General features: G+C 37.1%; 1 protein-coding gene across 3 annotated transcripts in view; it reads right to left on the bottom strand.

Moving 5' to 3' along the window:
- Nucleotides 1-20,724, bottom strand: part of LOC125253180 (metabotropic glutamate receptor 7) — a 259,076-nt gene that overhangs the window by 176,795 nt on the left and 61,557 nt on the right. For all 3 annotated transcript variants that reach the window (XM_048167016.1, XM_048167007.1, XM_048167024.1), the window contains exon 2: nucleotides 9,849-10,065. In XM_048167016.1, coding sequence (XP_048022973.1) covers nucleotides 9,849-10,065 — 217 coding nt within the window. The remainder of the gene's footprint in view (nucleotides 1-9,848; nucleotides 10,066-20,724) is intronic.

The following is a 20,724-nucleotide window of genomic DNA, read 5'->3' as shown; positions in this document are numbered from 1 at the left end:
CCCTAACATGTTGCATACTCTACACAGACAGCTTAGTAGGTTTTGGAATGGAGCCACAGAACTGATTTTGAATTGCTGCAGTTCTGCACCAACAGTCTTGGTAATTAGAGACCATTACAGTGATATAAATTGACTCATATCATTATATAAGATTTTGGTCATATTTCCCACCCCTAAAGTGATGGTTCTCTACTGAGGCAGAGCTGAAAAATCACACACTCGTTGCACAAACTCTGACCTGCATCTTGTCTGCAGGTCAATTGCATTGTGTATCTGTGCAATGCAACCGTACGTCTAGTTCATTAATCAACCGTTCAGTTAACATCAAACAAGCCCTTAACCGTACACCTATTGATCAGGGTGGAGCTCCTGTGACAACTTTGGCAAAGGTCAAGTCACACCTCATTAGTCCATCATTACCATCCTTGATTCAACCGCTTGAGCCTGCTGTCTCTTTCAGAGATAGAACGAGGAAAAAATCTGTTCATTCCCAGTGGATGCTTCTCTCTTTTTCAGGCATTTCAGCTTCCAATGTATTGGCTCATGAAATAGGGCATAGTGGCACAGAATTCCCTGCATGTACAATTTGTGGGCCACTGGTGCTGATGGAAAAGGGTAGAGTTCTGGAAGGGGGATGAATAATGTATTGGCAAAAGGCCTCACTGTGTGAAAAGCTCTCGTTGATATGTTGGCGCTGTGTTCACTGCCTGAGAAGAACAGGGGGAGAGACATCTTAATAACAGCCTTCCCTATTCGACTTGAGACTCCACAGGGCACTAAATTGTTACCTGAGCCCAAGTCGAGTCTATGTGACTGACTAGCTAATAGCCATCTGCCTCTGCTTTCTTTTGATCTAGTGCTATTATGAGACTTAAGCCTGAAATCAATCAAGTAATTACAACAGAACCACAGGGCAACTGTCTATAGATGCCGTAAGGAACAGTAAGGTCTTCCCAGGTTCTAATTTAGAGCAGTGCACTCAATTTCATAGTTTGCATCTCTTGGGCTATTCTCGGTGGTTCGTAGGAGATTGAAAGGAACCGGACCTACTACTTTCCGAGGAGAATTTAAGGCAAGACAACTGTGAAATTAAAGTGACGACCACTTCCACTAGGGATGACACTAATTGTTGAATTGATTTATTCGAAGCAGGGAACTTTTTCAATCGGGGTCCACTTAGTCCATCTCTTACATGTAATCCAGGGTAGTGACTCACACTAATGAGTTCCCAAGCTAATTATTAAGATAAATATCAACAGATATTGATCACTTTTCATGAAGACACCTTCAGGGGCAAAGAATAAAACTTGTCATTTAGCAGCAATTAAGATTTAAAGAGCTGGAGGCCACACGCATTTATCTTTGGATGTTCAGGTTTTCCTAGATCTTGCGGCTACAGGGAAGAAAAAGTTACAAAACTAGGATTTTCTCTGACATCCGAGATCCACAAAATCTTACTTTAGTGCACTTCAAGAATAGAAAACATGTCAGAGCTGCCTGTGTTGACAGTGGTTCAGGATAACGATGAATTTCAGGGAGTAGATATGGTTCATTTTATATTCTGGGCCTTGCAGAAGTGTAAACAATATCAAGAAGTTTGCATTCAAATTTATTCAGTCTAAAATAAGCCCAATAATGAATGCATTGCCACATTTGTAATGATCTTGGATTGTTTTATGCTGCTCATAACATTGCAAATGACCTCACAGATGTTTAATTTCACATTTAAAATAATACAATACCACAATTCATGTTGCCAGAAGAGACAGTGTAGCACCAACACTTAAATGTACACCCACCTCATTAATGTTTGGTCCACAGTCTCAATTTCAGTCAACACTTTCACTATTGTAGTCATTATGTGACATTGGTCTTGCCAAATGAGATGCTGTGCTTCCTAGATGGCATATTTACACAAATACAGCAAGGGATAATTACTCTGTTCGAAAACATAGAGAGCTGCATTGCTGCCTACAAAGACAGCTGCCTACTAAGGTGACAGATTTGGAACGCTCTACATATGCAGTATCTTTGCAAGTGAAATGCATGGGAGATGCATTCCTGTAGCTCAAACAGAAGAGCATGACGCTAGCAATGGCAAGATTATGGGTTTAACTCCCAAAGAATGCATGAACTGATAAAATGGTTATGTAAATGCATTTACCTTTTTTAGGGCAGTTGTGGCCTAATGGTTAGAGAGTCGGACTTGTAACCTGAAGGTCACGGGTTCGAGTCTCAGTACCGGCAGGTAGATGGGGGATTGAATGAACAGCACTCTCATCCACTCTCATTACCCACAACTGCAACACCCTAACCCCCAATCGCTCCCCGGGTGCCGCGGAGTGTGTGTATTCAATACTCACTGCTGTGTGTGTGCACTTGGATGGTTAAAACACAGAGCACAAATTCCAAGTATAGGACACCATACTTGGCTACATGTCACTTTCACCATACCTTTTTTTTTTTTTTTTGGATAGAAGCATCTGCCAAATGCATAAATGTAATTGAGACTCAACTTATGACTGATTTCAGTACAGTTTGCCGTTAGCATGTTGCTAAGCTAACAGTGATACACTCTAATAAGCACAAAAACACATAAAACATGCATATGATGCCTTAAAATGCTGTCTAGGCAGGTTTTGGAACAGAACGTTTTGTATTTTGCAGTATGATCCAATCCTGGATATGATTAATACCTTAAATGTAACAAAATGATATGAACACACTGCCATTTTGAAGTCACTGATTGATAAATGACTTTAAATGAGTCTGGCGGAGTGCTGTCATCTCCAGAGCCTCTGCATGTGCATTGTGCGTATAAGCCTCAGTACTGATGAAAACATTGTCTGTGACACTGCAGTTGACGGATCAAAGGTTCCAACCTGATTCTTTTGAGTCAGAACTGCTGCAAGTGATCATTTTCACAGCTGCAATTTGGATATTATCTTCCTAAGCCTTCAAAGGAATTTGAAGACATAAAAGATGATGATAGAGAGATTCAAATAGCTCAATTTCTTTCCCTTTGTTCCCCGAGCCGATTTAAAATGGGCAAGAAAGTGCAAACAATGGGAATCACAACTCAAATCAAAGCAGTTGTCTGAAACTATGAAGACATACCCAACACTGGTATCAGGAACTGCACACTTAATGACCTCATTACGCATTGATAACACTGTAATGGACACAGCCTAATTAGTGGTATTTGCAAGACTATTACTATTAGCGATATACTGAAGTGAACATTCTTGCCAAAAACATGTGATATAGGGCTGCAGATAAGGATGGAGGTGTTAGGCTCTCACTGCCTGTATAATGCATCAGTTAGACAAGTGTGTGGTGCAGTCATGCTCACTGTCTGTCTGAATTTCTCTATGTGCATGCTTTAGCTGTAAACGCTGCCTCATATCTAGACCCTGGACCTAACAATGTCATAGCAACCACAAAGGTCACCCTAGCAACCACAATGTAACATGCAATCACTCAGCATACCTTGGCAACCTCATAGAAACACCCTAACCACCCAGAACACCCTAACAACCACAAATTAAAATGCTAAAAACACACCCAGAATACCTTAGAAACTGCACAACAACATCTTAACAATTACTCAGAACACCTTATAGCAAGATTCAGCATCTAGCAATGTCATAACAACCACCAAGAACACCCTAGCGACTGCATATATCAACCAATCAAAACCACACAACAATACCCTCAAAACTCATAGCGGTGGGTTTTGAACTGGGCAAGACATTCTTTTTAGTGAGTTTAAAAAAAAAAACAAAAAAAACTTTAGTTGTCTTATTTGTTGTTTTCGGCTTTAAAAGGGTTTCTGGAACAGGTCAAAGTGCAAAGAGTTTTAACTCAACAAATAAAACTTTTATTTATATTTCAAGAGTGCCTGTTACACCTCTACAACCTCTAAGAACTTGATTACATCCAAACCACAAAAGGCTGTTCAACAAACAAACTCTCATTTAATATGAATCAATCTGTTTTCTCCTTGGCTGCCCTCATCTCAACCATGAGCGTGTTTATTTACAAGACCATCTGAACACTCAAAACCAAATCACAACCTCGGCAGGATCTTTGAAATTTTGATGAGAGATCATACAACACTTGAAGTCACTTCTTTGCAATATTAAAGATTCTAAGGGTTAGCCCTTGGAATGTGCTGAATTTTATTGGACAATTTCTTTCAAATGCACACAAAATCTATGGACAAAATGTAGTTGAAACAGATGTGCAAAATATATGATCATTCAAGTCAGCTGTGAAAAAGCTTAAAAAAAAAAAAAAAGGAAATGATTGTGATAGTATATTGGTATAAAATCAATGGGTCTCATTCACTAAGGCACGTCCTGATTTTGCTGAATTAGATGAGTTCCTGGGTCAACATATTTTGTTGATCCTGGAACAACATTCCAGTCTGAATATTTAGTCTTAACCCTATTCCTACCCCTAAACCTAACCCTACCCATAACTTATCCCAAAAATCAGAGGGAAATGATAGATGAATAACACTGATGTAGAAGCACCAATTCATGATTTTAAGCCTAAACTTGACATAATCTGTAAACTTGTCCCTCAAATCTGATTGGTTGATTTGAATGTTGTTCCAGGATCAACAAAAATGTTGACCCAGGAACAAGTTGAACTCAAAAAATCGGGTCCTGCATATATGTATATATATATATATATATATATATATATATATATATATATATATATATATATATATATATGTTATTTAAAGAGAACATTAGTAATATGCGCCTATATGCGGGTGCACAACGCACATACACTCTGCTTATTAAACAAACAGGGATGAGCAGCAGCACACAAACATGCCAAATATTAAAAATAAAAAGATGGTCTGTCCCGTAGATGGTCTGTTCGTGAGCTTCAACCTCGCGCACGAGCAGATCCGTTCAGTTTTTCCGCTTGCAAATTCCACCAGGTAAATTGCAAATCCGCCATGGCGCAAAAGCAACTGGCTTTTAAAGAGAATGGGAGATGAGACTCTGATTGGTTTATTGCACGTTAGACCCAAAACACACCCATTAATCATTAAGAGAAAATGGTTGGTGAGCCCGGCGCATGGTCTAAAAGGATTGTCCCACCCTTTTAGACCATGCGCCAGGCGTGCCAACCATTTTTCCAGTCCTTAAACTAGCAAAAGTGGATTCAGACATGCCCTAAGTGCACTTGTAAACATGTTGATCAAAGACACTCCGACACGGTTCTGATGTAGGATTTTTGGAACTATTTTTGTTGACAGAACAAAAACAGTGTGTACAAAGTGAAAGTTACTTAATATTAACTTGTTTCTTGATCTCAATATCACATTTGCAATATACTGTATTCTGGAATATAGCTGCACTCTTGCTCATGTGATGTTGCCTAACTATCGTTATATAAATCAGGAACTGATTGGCGCTTTTTTGCCCCCATAACTTGAATTTTGGGAACACTTTTGTTAATTTTGTTGGCATTTTTGCCACAAAAATTAATTTCAGACCCTGGTGTGTGTAAAACAAGATGCAAGATGAATGAAATAGCCTAGACTAACCCCATTTTGAGAAATAAGATTTTGTAAAATTAAAACAATTTAATAAAAACACAGATTTGTAGGACATTTGTAGGCCCCTGGCCAAATTAGAAGAGATCAGCAAGCATTCTTTTAGCAGTTAACAAGCTAACATTCTCGATCAAATCGTTGCCAAGTACAATGTGGAAAATGGGATGTTCTCACTGGTCCAACTTTCCAAAACCAAAGTTTCAGATAAATCTTCCATGAATGATAATGTAAATAATGTTATTTTACTAACATTTTGAGAACATCATTCAAAATGTATTGAATGAACATCCTATTAACATTACAAGAGGAATGTTTGTTCATAACTGTGAGAGAACCGGTTACCTGGGAATACGCCATCCCAAGAGCATTCAACATTCAACGTCTTTTTTTGAAATGCTCTCAGGTGCATCTTCTCCTCTAGTGGACAGAAGTTCAGTGAGCATGTTTAATTCAAATCAAATGAAGCATGTTAAAGTCTTGATGTCAGCGGTTATGCGCACAAATACAAACATACTGTAGCTTAGGATAATGAAGTCGAATGCATTCCACGTCACACAGCGCTGTGTTCTCAACCATATGAAAAAGCGTTTCCGTTGTGTCCCACAGGATAAGCGCTGTGCCACTTGTGTGCCAAAGCAATAAGAGTGATAAACAGTGCGAACTGCCACTCATACAGGATAATCAAATACGTAAATTAGGATCATTAATAACTGTCTCCTCTCTTCTGATCCTGAGTAGACTATAAATCGCTTCATAAATAAAAATTACTGAACAAGCCGGGGTGGTTGGGAAATCTGGCACACAAAGCTAAGATGACACATACCTGGAGGTAGGTGTGGACGTAGGTGTTAGGTTTGCTTTAATTTCAGTCTGCAAAATAAAGTCTGCAAAAAATTCACTGGCTACACAAAGAAGAAGTGAAAAAAGCTTGCAATAAAGTGAGAAATTGTGCTAATCTGAGCTTTCTACCACCCTGACAGAAGAGATATATGCCACCTCAGTTCTAAATCGGACAGTAGGCCCAATTAACAGAATTTGCTGAGTGCCAAAAAGTCTCTGAGGTTGTGTGAATCTGGAGAGAATCCATATGCAAGGTGTTACAACATAAAGAAAGCTACTCACAGCTTTCTATAAGATATATTGGTTTTTTTTTTTTTTTTTTTTTTTTTTTTTTTGCCATAAGCATGGCAGATTATAACATACACTACCGGTCAAAAGTTTGGAGTAATTAGGAATTTATTTAATGTTTTTGAAGGAGGTCCCTTATGTTCACCAAGGCTGCATTTATTTGATCTAAAATACAGTAAAAACAGTAATATTATGAAATATTACAATTTTTGATCAATTTAATGCATCCATGCTTAATAAAAGTATTAATTTCTTTTTTTCTTTTTTCTTAGTTTTGAATGGCAGTGTATCAGTTTCCACAAAAGTATTAAGCAGCACAACTGTTTTCAACAATGATAATAATAAGAACTTTTTCTTCAGCATATTAGAATGATTTCTGAAGGATCATATATGACACTGGATACTTTTAAAATATATTAAAATAGAAAGCAACATTATTGTTTTTACCTTTTGATCAAATAAATGCACCCATGGTGAGCATAAGAGACTTCATTCAAAAACATTACAATGCTTTCATTATTCTTTAACCTTTTTTTTCCGATAATGTATATTGTTATATTATAGCAGAGAAGGCACAATATTTTTTAATTAACCTTTTAAGACAATAAACTTTCATCCTAGATGTGGAACATTGTGCATTCAAGTTCGAAAATATAATTTCTAAAACCATTTCCCCTAGAACAACAATTTTTTGCAAACATACTGACCTCTGCACCAACATCTCCTTGAAAAATCCAACACACATATAATAGGAAGTCTTTCCCTTAAGCTTTAAAAGCACTTTACACCCAAAATCCGGTACATTTTAAAATATTTACATGATGCATTTAGCAAAAAAAAAAAAGGTGTTTAATCTCCTCTTACTCTCCTATAGTCTACACGAAATGGCATTCACAATCCATTTTACTTACATAATGCAACATATTTCAGAATAGGATAAAGTATAAACTAGGACAGGATTTTTTTTGTCCCATCTGAAATTGATTACATTATGAAATGTGGGTATAACACAAATAAAGGGTAACATTTCACAATAAACTTACATAAATAATCATGTACTAATACCTGAATTAATACTTACAGTATTTCAGCATGAACTCGTGATTAGTGAAGATATGAACTAATCATGAACCAGTGAAGAGCAATCATCAACTATGACTAGAGTCATATGAATTCATGCATGTATAACAGCTGCCTTAAAGGATTAGTTCACTTTCAAATGAAAATTACCCCAAGCTTTATTCACCCTCAAGCCATCCTAGATGTATATGACTTTCTTCTTTCTGATGCACACAATTGGAGATATATTAAAAAATATCCTGACGCATCCAAGCTTTATAATGGCAGTGAGTGAGGATCAATGAGTATGAAGCTGAAAAAAGTGTCTCCATCCACATCCATCCATCATAAACACAGCTTAGTGGGATTAATAAAGGCCTTCTGAAGCAAAGGGATGCATTAGTGTAAAAAAAAATCCATATTTAACAAGTTCTGAAGTAAAATATCTAGCTTCCGCCAGACCGCCTTCCGTATTCTACTTACGAAGAAAGTGTAAAACTCTCGCAGTTCAAAAAGCTTATGCTACGTCCTACACCTTCCCTATTCAACTTACCGAAAAAGCTTAACTGATGTGACACCAGTTTACACCTTCTCTGATTGTGTTCAGAAAGAAGTAAGTTATGTACAGCTAGATGGCTTGAGGGTGAGTAAAGCTTGGGGTAATTTTCATTTGAAAGTGAACTAATCCTTTAACTAAATGTTGGTACATGTTTGATAGTTAATGTATTAATTAACATTTAGGGCGAAACTAAATCAATCAGGCTCCATTAGAATAAATAAGAAGTACTCTGACTTTAAATTAAATATTTGATTTAATACTGTCATAATTTAAACTGTAATATCATAATCTGCCATCTGCAGCTTTGTGACAAATAATTGGAATGGCACATGATTATTTAGCCACTAATTACACAGATCCATCTAATCAAACATGGAAAATAGACTAATAACTACCACTAATACATTTAATTTGATCTAAACTGTTTTTTTATTGTTCATTTATGTTTAGTCATAGCTACTTTTCTTCCAGGGAATAGAGCAAGTAGGGATTGTTTCTGGTGGGACGCTCATTAGTGACGGACTCTAGGTGCTCTATTGGTGTGTTAGTTGTGTTCCTACTGTATTGCTGGCATTTTAATCTAATCAATGTTGACTGCTTTGGTAAACCATATACTAAGTAAATATAGTCAGTTTCCAGTTGCATACAAAATTGGTGGAATATTATTCTAAATCATCTGTTATGGCTGATACAAATCAGATTAATTATTCCAAAGAACTGTTTCAATGTTTTTGGTTTACTGAGTCTTGTTCATAACCTTGTTCATCATCAGATGAATCTCAGTTCAATAAGTCTTTGAATTGAAGAACTGCTCAGACCGTTTCAGTTCAGTTTATCCTAGATCCTGCCAAACAGCACAAACTGATTTTGTGAACTGGTTCTACTGATTCATTAAAAAGATCTGACTCAAGAGAACGATTAGTTTACAAATCGACCAACCCTAAAAGACTTCTCATATTTTTCTTAAGGAGTGTGAAACAATCATGAGGTTATTTGGTTAGGCCCCATTAAGCAACACCAATTATTCTTCATGTCAGGTTACACCTTACCATCTAATTTCAGTCAAGATCCCGTAATTGGCTTCACTCTCTAATGAGGGAGATGTTTAGAATTAATCTCCTTTCCTTGGGGTGCTTTGTTTTGTGTGAAAAGTGTCACAGAGACACAACATCTCCACCGTTGATAGACATTTGTGTTGTTTACATATTCATTTATGTGATAGGTGAACTTCTTGTTGGGGGAAACACGGCAAATTTCCTATTGATGGTTCACAGCTGACTTAAGCAATCAACTTTGTATTGCACAGATGAATGAGTATCATAATCCAAACATTTCACAGTGAATAAAGCTTGCTTTTTTTAAAAAAATAAAACCTGTAAACACTGATGAAACTGACAGACTGTTATTAATACAACCAAAATGAGTCTTTGCAACACTTTTGTTTACTCATGCAGAGACTGCTTTGAACCTTTTAGGACTTTATCTTCAAAGAATTGCTGTTTATTGTTTTGTCTGACTCACCCGCTTCTCTTGAAATCTGCATGAAGGCCTCGACTCCTTTCTCGCCATAGCTTCCCTCGGAGGCCACCGTAGACACGTAGTTCCATCCCATTGATTTCACTATATCCACCATGGCCTGCGCCTGGAAGGAGTCGGGAGGTACGACGCGGGAGAAGAAATCGTACCGGCGGTCATCACTCAGTTCTGGAGCGGTGGAGGCGTAGCTGATCTGTGGAATCTGAAACCAGATGAAAAGACAGTGGTTAGATTCACAGTTGCTGCAGTTGAAAAACTGAGTTGGCCCAATTTTTATTTCCGTCAGCTCTTATAATGGAAAATGATAGAGTGCTCCTCGTCGTGATTCTGTATTGAATGTCAATTACTCAAACTTTCATAGGCAATTGTATCTGCCGTCTGTCTATTTGACGTGGTCATAATATGAATGCTGGTCTGCTGTGGATTCTTGCAATGAATCTTATATCAAATGAAAATTGAGGCTGTACTGACTTTGGATCTCTCTCTACTAACGTAAGAGATCCTTACTAACATGAGCTAATGTGACACTATTATTGAAATGTCTGCTTCAAACCTTCATTTAAATTAATATAATGTCTTAGTTTTTAAAATATATGGTTGTCGAGTTTTAAAGATTTCAAACCCCTTCAAACTAATTAATGAAAAAAACTTTTGAGTGTACATTCAGTATTGTCAGTTAATGCATTAACTAACATTAATGTGAATCAGCAATGGCTGTTTGATCAATTTTGATTCTTCCTATTGAGAAAAAACATTATACATTATAACATTATATATGTATTTCACAACAACCTACAGTGTATATATATATATATATATATATATATATATATATATATATATATATATATATATATATACACAGACCCTAATCCTGCCTGACTATATTGTATAGCAAAAAGACCCATCCTCTGCAGTCAGTTTGGTGTGAGCATTATAAAAATTTGGTGTTTGACAGATATCAGAAACAAACAGTCTTTCACTTCACCTACCAGCTGTTGGCGCAGACCACAGCGACACATTTATCAACTTCTACAAGCTGCATAATATACTGATTGTTTTTTTTGTTTGTTTGTTTTGGGTTTTTTTTGCATTGTGTAATGAAACAGCGAGTGCTGCATTTAAGTCGTTCACCTCAGAAGAGGTCATGCTGAGAATTTACACAAACACTAAATGGTCACTTAACACCGTTTAGCATAAAATCGCACAGATTCTACTCCTATGTCCTCCTAATAAACAGTCAAGGATGACTTCAACTCCAAAACTTGATGATTCAACCACTTGAAATGATGAACTACCTCCTGGAACAAAGCTTGTTATGAAGTTATAAAAATGTCCTTGGCTGAGGCATTGGACCCCAGATAGTCATCAATGAGGGCCAACAGCATTCGGGCAATTTTCCAGTGTGTTCAATAACCACTTGCCTTGAGTCAAATTTCAGTATTAAGGGGGAACTGAATATGTAAATATCTTCACACAATTTCAGATAAGCTAATTTGCAGTAGTCCTCACTAGCAAGCTAACAATATACTACATTATCCACCAAAGCCCAGGCATGTTTTCTATTTTCTGACAGATGCTTTGTCATGTCTCCTGCGTTAGAAGTCTTGCACTTAAATTCTGACCATTTCCCAGTTATATCATCAAGGCATGTAAAAGCACGCTTCATGCCTAGGCTTCATGTGACACTTTTCTCTGTTTACTCAGTAAACACAGTAAAGTAACCTTGCAATGACCGTCAAAAGGCTAGTGAATACATTACGGGATCAACAGACATATACTATAGACTTTGTAAGAGGGAGTCAATGCGACACACATAGAAAAACAGATTCACTTTTTACACCTGCCATGGTGGGTGAATTGAGAAAACTGACTGCCCATGAATAATCATTACCACTCCATTAAACTGTATTAAAAAGTGACTTTGCAAATATTCAGTCAAGTCAGACGATAAGCTAGTTCCTAGTACACACAAACACAATCTTAAAGGTCAACGCTCCAGTAGGCGTCTAAGAAATTCAACATATCCTTTGAAAATTTCAAAATGAGTTTGACTCAACTTCCGCTCAGGGTTTTCTTTGCAATTATCTTCATGCTTTTCCTCCATTTGACACAGGTCTGGGATTACTTGATCTTTGACCAAGTTGGGCCAGATGGATTCTTCTCAAAGTTAATTCCCTCCTCTGAAGAGGGCTTCCTGCTCATCAGCCAGCAAAGTTTGGCCAAATGCCGTTTTTTTTTTTTTTTTCAATTAGCCTTTTGATCTCACTTGATTTAATGGTGAGCTAAGCTTTTCCATTAAATCATTTGGTAAGCAGGAAAATATATAAGGGACAGAAACATGGGGGTGGGCATGAGAACTGTGCACTTTGGAGAGAAAAACACCAATGTATTTAGCATTACATAATGTGAATAAACAATAGCTATCATGTTGCAATGAAAATGGAAGCCCTTAAGTACTGTGTTGAAACAACTCTGTGGTGTATTGAACAATGCTTTGTCCTAAAACTCTTTTGCAAGCCATCAGTTTCTTTGCTAATTCTTTCTCCTGGCACGCAACTATTTTGGCTCTCACAGCATGAATGCAATTTTTGGAAATCTCAGAAACTTTTGGAATGAAAAGGCAGAACAAAGCATGTTTGTGCAATGAATATTAAACTTTAATTATGTTATTGCAATGATGAAAGAAAATAAAGGAGGAATTATGGGATAGAACAGGGAGGCATGGGAGCTGAAAATGTCATGAGGTTGCTTCAAACTTTTCTTGTCTGCATCTTGTACTTAAGGCTCAAGAAGTCAGAGTTCATGCTAACTGCTAGGCCACAGACAGAATCTGTCATGTTTGATCAAAGTTACTGCCCAGTCAGAGACCCTTAAAGCTTCAATAAATATAATATATATGACAGTATACAATACCTAAAAACATTGGTATTTACCACCAGCACTTAAAAAAATCCAGTACTTTTGTCTTTCTTACTTTCCCCCTTAAAATATCTAAAAATCCTTGAAACAAGACAAATTTAAAGGTGCCCTAGAATGCTTTTTCACAGTTTTAATATAAGTCTAAGGTGTCCACTGAATGTGTCTGTGAAGTTTCAGCTCAAAATACCCCATAGATTTTTTTTAATTAATTTTTGTAACTGCTTATTTTGGGGCATCATTAAATATGCGCCGATTCAGGCTGCTTCCCCTTTAAATCCTCGCGCTCCCCGCCCCCAAGTTTGCGACTCTAATACATTGCATAAACAAAGTTCACACAGCTAATATAACCCTCAAAATGGATCTTTACAAAATGTTCGTCATGCATGCTGCATGCATGCATCAGATCGTTTAAGTACAGTATTTATTTGGATGTTTACATTTGATTCTGAATGAGTTTGAGGCTATGCTCCGTGGCTAAAGCTAACATTACACACTGTTGGAGAGATTTATAAAGAATGAAGTTGTGTTTATGAATTATACAGACTGCAAGTGTTTAAAAATGAAAATAGCAACGGCTCTTGTCTCCGTGAATACAGTAAGAAAGGATGGTAACTTTAACCACATTTAACAGTACATTAGCAACATGCTAACGAAACATTTAGAAAGACAATTTACAAATATCACTAAAAATATCATGTTATCATGGATCATGTCAGTTATTATTGCTCCATCTGCCATTTTTCCTTACTTAGTCTGATGATTCAGCTGTGCACAGATCTAGACGTTAATACTGGCTGCCCTTGTCTAATGCTTTGAACATGAGCTGGCATATGCAAATATTGGGGGCGTGCATATTAATGATCCCGACTGTTACGTAACAGTCGGTGTTATGTTGAGATTCGCCTGTTCTTCGGAGGTCTTTTAAACAAATCAAATTTACATAAGAAGGAGGAAACAATGGTGTTTGAGACTCACTGTATGTCATTTCCATGTACTGAACTCTTGTTATTCAACTATGCCAAGGTAAATTCAATTTTCAATTCTATGGCACCTTTAACACTACATTAAATATTAAAACGTGTTTTCAGAGAATGTCCCTTAAAACAACAACAACAACAACAAAAAAATGAAATTGACAAAGGGTGGTACACTTGTATTAAACAAGTAAAAATCACAGTTCTACATTTCCAGACATGAAAAAAGTCATGGAAATGTCATGGAAAATTAAAAATGTGAAAGTCATGAAATGTTTTAGTCAAAAGATGTGGGGAACCCTTGGTAAGCTTGTGTTTACCAAAAAGTGTTACTTCCTCTCAGCCATCTCTCAACACACAAACAATTTTCAGTTCCCCCAGAGATACCTCTTCATCTAATTATAAAGTTTCATAGTTAAAGTATGAGTAATTTAGAAATTGAATATATACAGTACTGTGCAAATGTCTTAGGCCAACACCAGCTTTGTCATTTTAGCCAAGTTTTAATCATCATCCATATTTATTTTTTGGTTTTTATTATGATACAAACAGAAAATACAGGAAATTAAAAAAAAAAAAAAAAAAAAAAAAAAAAATCAGAACAAAATGGCTCCTTTAAGCAAAAATCAGTATTTAGTGTGACCTCATGGACTTATTCCAGTTTCTCAAAGAAGAAAATCTGAGAAACTTTTCATCAGATTTTGAAAGTTTTCTTGGCCTTCCAGTCCTTTTCCATTCAGGTTTAAGAGAGCCAGTTCCTGCTATTGCTTAAGTGTAAGGGGAGGTCACTAAATACTTGCCACTCTTACACAACTTTCCAATGTTGCTAAAACAACATTTAATGATGGCCTAAGACTTTTGCACAGTACTATATGTTCTACCGTCTTTTTGTTTGTTTCATGAAAGACATGTTTGCCTCTTTCAACTCAAGTCAAGTCCTGAAGCAAGAACTCGTCATTCAAACTGTTCCAATTCAAAGATGGTTTCCTCTGCCTCCAGCAAGCTTTGACTATCCGCTCCATAAGGAGTCAGAAGGAATAGATCTCGTAGCCCCCAAACAGACAATAACAGAGATCGGCTTGAGGTGAGGCCTAGAGCTTTCAAAAGCAAAACCCCTCCTCCTTCCTCCATCTTTCTTTCACATTCTTGTCTTTCACAATTTCTCACAGACACACAAATAATATCAAGGCTCTGGATCGTAGCCTTAGCTCTTGTAAGCTGTCAACTGTGTATTTATGTGTCTGTGCGGATGACAGGAAGGGCCGTGATGAACATTGTTCGGCTTAGGGATGGCGCCCCATTATCGGACTTCATTATCTTGTCTATCAGGGTGACTGATCTGAAGGTGGCGGCTACTGTGTCCCCAGAATCCAGGGGCTTGTCTTGTGTCAAGTCAGAAGGTGTAAGAATAAGGTGTCCTGTTGGGCCATCCGTCAGGTGAAGGCATCCTTTTTCCAGCCACACAAACAGAGCTCAAAGAACCTTGTGGCATATTGTGGTATTCTTATTCTGAGGTGATTACTGGTGTCACTGTTAAGATTATTTGAGCAGTTTGATGATCAGATAATTCTGTGACTGAGAAACTTCAAGATGTTTAGCCCATACATTTAGCTTCAAAGGTCCCTTCCGAATTAAAAAAAAAAAAAAAAAAAAAACAATTTTGTAGAGTGTTGGATATTCTGTTTATTCAATTTATGCCAAAGTAGGCTTGCATTTACAAAACATTTTTTTTTTTTTTTTTTTTCAAGACACTTGAGCTATATTATCGCACCTAAATAGTTTCATACCATCTTGCACCTCACACTTTGTGCTTATCTTCCAGTGTGATTCTCTGTTCTGAATTATGATCAAACCTCTCCGAAAGTACTCAGTCCATAAATAAATGTGCTGTGCTATCTGTATTTGAAAAACCATATTGAGAGGAGCTTCTTCAAATAAATGTCTGGACCAAGCCACTAGAAGTAAGGCAGCATATCTCTTCACATCATAATTTTAATTTATTTATTTAGTATTGCTATCATTTTTATCTATAGCTTCCTTGCGAGCTGGTAAACACTTCTTCAGCGTTGTCATTCATCCAACCACACTTCCTCATAAGTCAACATTTGGTGTGCAAAACAACCTGAAGGTTTTTTTTTTTTTCCTTTCTTTTTTTTCACCTGCCTGTGCTTAATGCGGTCATGACCCTGAAGTCCTCTGCCTGGGCCAAAGACAAATGAGTTTCAGGATAATAGATCCGCCTTATGACCGCTGGGGGTCATTTTTTGCATCCTCTTGAAAGGTCAGGTGTGTTGACAGCACTCATAAAAAGAAATAGACGAGGTATTTGACAATGGGCTGATCCGGCATTGATCGGAGGTGGAGTGTTTCTACTTGAGTGAAATGGACAATCACTGCGGGCCGAGGCTACAGCATTGGATGTGTGACATGGTGGATGACATTTCCTGTGACATTTTCTTCACCTCTATTTTCCACCCAAAATGAGCAGAACTGGTGACATTAACTTTTTATGGTGGCTTAGAACTTATGGAAGTAGCACCATTAGAAGGGTGAATTTGTAACTGGATAGAGATCAAGATAAGAACGAGATTGCCATGTCATTCCAACCTTTCTTCTGGTGAATACAAAAGGAGACATTTTGACAAATGCTCACACTGCTCTTTACCATTCAACAAAAGGAGATAGTTACCAGGGACTGTCAGGCTCCAAAAAGGACAAAAAACACCATAAAACTACCATAAAAGTCAGCTTGTGCACAATATTTCAAGTCTTCTGAATGGAAAATAATACTTTTGTGCTATTGTACTAATACATTTAAAGGTGCCATCGATGTTTTTTTTAAAAGATGTAATATAAGTCTAAGGTGTCCCCTGAATGTGTCTGTTAAGTTTCAGCTCAAAATACCCCATAGAGTTTTTTAAAATAATTTTTTTAACTGCCTATTTTGGGGCATAATTAGAAATGCGCCGATTTCAGGGCTGCGGCCCCTTTAATTGCTTGCGCTCTCCGCCCCCCCAGAGCTCTCGACTCTATCATTGCATAAACAAAGTTCACACAGCTAATATAACCCTCAAAATTGATCTTTACAAAGTGTTCATCATGCAGCATGTCTAATCATGTGAGTATGGTATTTATTTGGATGTTTACATTTGATTCTGAATGAGTTTGATAGTGCTCCGTGGCTAACGGCTAATGCTACACTGTTGGAGAGATTTATAAAGAATGAAGTTGTGTTTATGCATTATACAGACTGCAAGTGTTTAAAAATGAAAATAACGATGGCTCTCTTGTCTCCGTGAATTCTGTAAGAAACGATGGTAACTTTAACCTCATTTAAGAGTACATTAGCAACATGCTAAAGAAACATTTAGAAAGACAATTTACAAATATCACTAAAAATATCATGATATCATGGATGATCCATGATAGTTATTATTGCTCCATCTGCCATTTTTCGCTGTTGTCCTTGCTTGCTTACCTAGTCTGATGATTCGGCTGTGCACATCCAGACGTTAATACTGGCTGCCCTTGTGTAATGCCTTTCATAATGTTGGGAACATGGGCTGGCATATGCAAATATTGGAGGCCTACATATTAATGATCCCGACTGTTATGTAACAGTCGGTGTTATGTTGAGATTCGCCTGTTCTTCGGCGGTCTTTTAAACAAATGAGATTTATATAAGAAGGAGGAAACAATGGAGTTTTAGACTCACTGTATGTCATTTCCATGTACTGAACTCTTGTTATTCAACTATGCCAAGATAAATTCAATTTTCAATTTGATGGCACCTTTAAGATACGTGTTCGAACACAAAGCTGAACAGGCAGAGGTAAACGGAAAACACTGAAACGGTGTTATGTGACATTTGAATTCTCCGCTGTTATGCAATCTCATGCGTAATAATACAGTGCAGTGAATGGATTAAATGAGTTTATTCTCATGAATAATATGGAGAAATTAACATACATACCTCACTTTTCATGACGCTGGTTCAATTTTGCTTTTTAAACCATAGAAATGAAATAGAAATAAAAATATCCACTTTTCTCTTAATAATAAAAATAAGTGTTATTGTTGTTTTCATTGATGTGCAACTTGTATAAATAACATTAAAAAAAATGTGTTTTAGGGTTTCATGACCCTCTAAGCCATAATTCACTGAAAAAAAAAAAAAAAAAAACACTGCAAGAAATGCTAAAACCAATATTTTGTCGCATAATTGAACCTGGTGCAAAATACTTTCGCTGTATGCATGGAAAAGAGTAGCACAAACATTCTTCAAAACACCTTATTTTGTACTCACTGGAAGAAATTCATACTGCTTGAAACAACTTGTGTAAATGGTTTTGGGATTGAAAAAATGGCTATTATTGGTGAAATGTTTCCTGTAACACAAAGGCATTGATCGACCTGATGGTGTTTGTTTATATCACATGGCACATTGTTGACCATGCTATTAACATTGAACTATAACCCGAACACCGTCAACCACCCATTTCAGTAGACTTTCACACAAGGAATCTGCCACTGCCAACTGGCTTGAGGCCAACAAACAGGCCCAAATGCCGGGATTACCTGCATACGCCTGAAATTTAATCGCATTCCCAAGCTAGCTCAGTCCTTGTCCCTTAAATAGAAGGGCTACATAAATCAAAGAGAAATGCTTGGACTTCTAAAGGATAGGGGAAAAGAACACAGCCTTGACAATCATGTAACGCAGCTGTGCCTCATGACTCAGGTCTCTGACGAATGTCTATGTCAACAAATCTAGAATTAAAAAACAAATGTAACTACCATGCCACATGCTGCTATCTCTAATGTTCTAATATGTGACACAAGGACCCCGAATGAGTCAAGCTCTGGAAATCAAATTAATATGCAGTGAGTGCCATTGATGTGCAGTTCATTTGTGTGGTTCTTAGCAGCGGTGGATTTTAATCACTCTGACCCACTGCACTGAGATGCAGCAAATCACTGGTTTCATTACAAGCGCCCATTCTTCCACGCCTGCTGCTGATTGTCAGCTGAAAGAATAGCTGCACGGTTTCAATCCCTTGACACGTTTTATACGGCATGGACAATAGCGCATGGCATTCCCTGGGGTGAAGTAGAGGGGAGCGAAACATCATAATGTCAATAATCGTTACAGTGAAAATAATTTAGCTGAAGAATGCTTAGTGCTCAGGCATTCAGTCGGTGCTCTGGAAGACCTAAAGAATTTATTTTCCCTCCTTTGTTAATGTTAACATTGTTGCACTACTCTCTTACAGGGAGTTAATCCTACCAAGCGCACTCAGATGGCATAATTCATCACTTGTGAGTCTACTGTCATGGGGTAAATTATTCCTGCTTAATCAGTGGTTTTAATTTGTCTGTTCTACATGTCTCAGGAAACCAGCAAATTTTGAGAAATTCGTCATTGTTTAACAGCATCCTAAAGATTAATCCTTTGTCTCACCAAATGAATGTCTCTCACCCCCTACATCTCATAATAAGGAGTTCATTGTGCATGTGGATATCGAACGGTGCCACAGGGGGAAAAGCTTTAACAATTAGGCCAACAAGAAAGGTATGAATCTTTCACTAATTAAAGGCTGCACAGTAAAATAGGCTCCTACTATGTATTTTTGTCAAGTAAGCAATATGCTCTAAGATAAGTTAGCCGTTATGCTAACTTACGCACAACTTAGCTAGACTTAGCCTCCTCTTTGAAAAATCCTCCCTCTAAAGAAATGTAAAATTCAATGTCAGCAAAACCCAAATGCTTAAAATGCTCAAATGTCTTCTGATTGGCTAAACAATAGCACCTAGAAAACAAACTCACTTTTGCTGTGTACAGAGCCTAGGACTGTCACTAAGACAGGTTTTCTCAAAACAACTATTTTGGCTACGTTCACACTGTCAGTCCAAATCCAATTATTTGTGTATCCGATTGGAATCTGACAGTCCACATTGCATATCACAACTGTTCAGATCCGATTTGTTTCTTCTAATGCTGATCTTTCATTTTCTGGAATATCTGCATTGGTTTCTATGACAATGACGTTGCGTTGGTAGGTATACAACAAAAACAACAAAAAACAACCACAACATGGAGGGATTTGCAATAAAGATTTTGTCTTATTTACAACATGACAATGTGTAGCTGGCTAGCCGCCACGCTGGACTACTGCGTCTTATGAAGCTGCGGCAGAACCGTAGGAGGCTGTGCTGTCATCTCTGCCGGTTTCAAAACATGTCTCCGTTATATTGTCATTTTCTGTACATCTGGCTTTTTGCAACAACACAACCTTGTTTCAGCAGCGACTTTCATCTTGTTTCCCATAACAGCATCTTAGAATTTTAAGCCACATATGAGCCTTGTTCGAAACTATTTGTAAAAATCACATTTCATGTGATTTTTTTTTGCCATTCACACTTGCTACATTAAATCTGATTTCATATATTTGATTGGTGACAAACATGAAGCAGGCAAAATCTCTGCGTGATGGAGCCTATAGAATTTTAGATGCCTCTAAAATTCAAGATATACAAGATAATTCAAGATAATTTTTAATATGATAATTCATATTAAAAATGCCTCTGTATGAGTTTTTGTCTCATATTTATATCATGATATAGCAATATCACATGAGTAAAGAGCACAATATCACACAAGGTCTGTTTTTGTTCTGAATAGTACAAGTGCAAATGTAATATTGAATTTATACTACAGTTCAATAAGAAGTTAATATATTGTATTATATTTGTCTGCTTTTGGTCAATTTCACCAACGAAAATATTACCTATAAAGCTATAGCAGAGCGATTGCGCATCTCCGAGCAACACACAGCGGTGTTCCTTTTCTGAATGAATCAGCGTTTTAAGCGAATCAATCAGGTGAACCAATGATTCAATGGCCCATTTATAAAGAGAGCCATTTACTTCATTCCTTAATGAATCAGCCATTTGAACGATTCGAA

Source organism: Megalobrama amblycephala, linkage group LG2 (genome assembly GCF_018812025.1).
Source record: "Megalobrama amblycephala isolate DHTTF-2021 linkage group LG2, ASM1881202v1, whole genome shotgun sequence".
NCBI lineage: Eukaryota > Metazoa > Chordata > Actinopteri > Cypriniformes > Xenocyprididae > Megalobrama > Megalobrama amblycephala.
The sequence above is the reverse complement of the archived record's forward strand: the minus strand, read 5'-3'. Positions and strand labels throughout refer to the sequence as shown.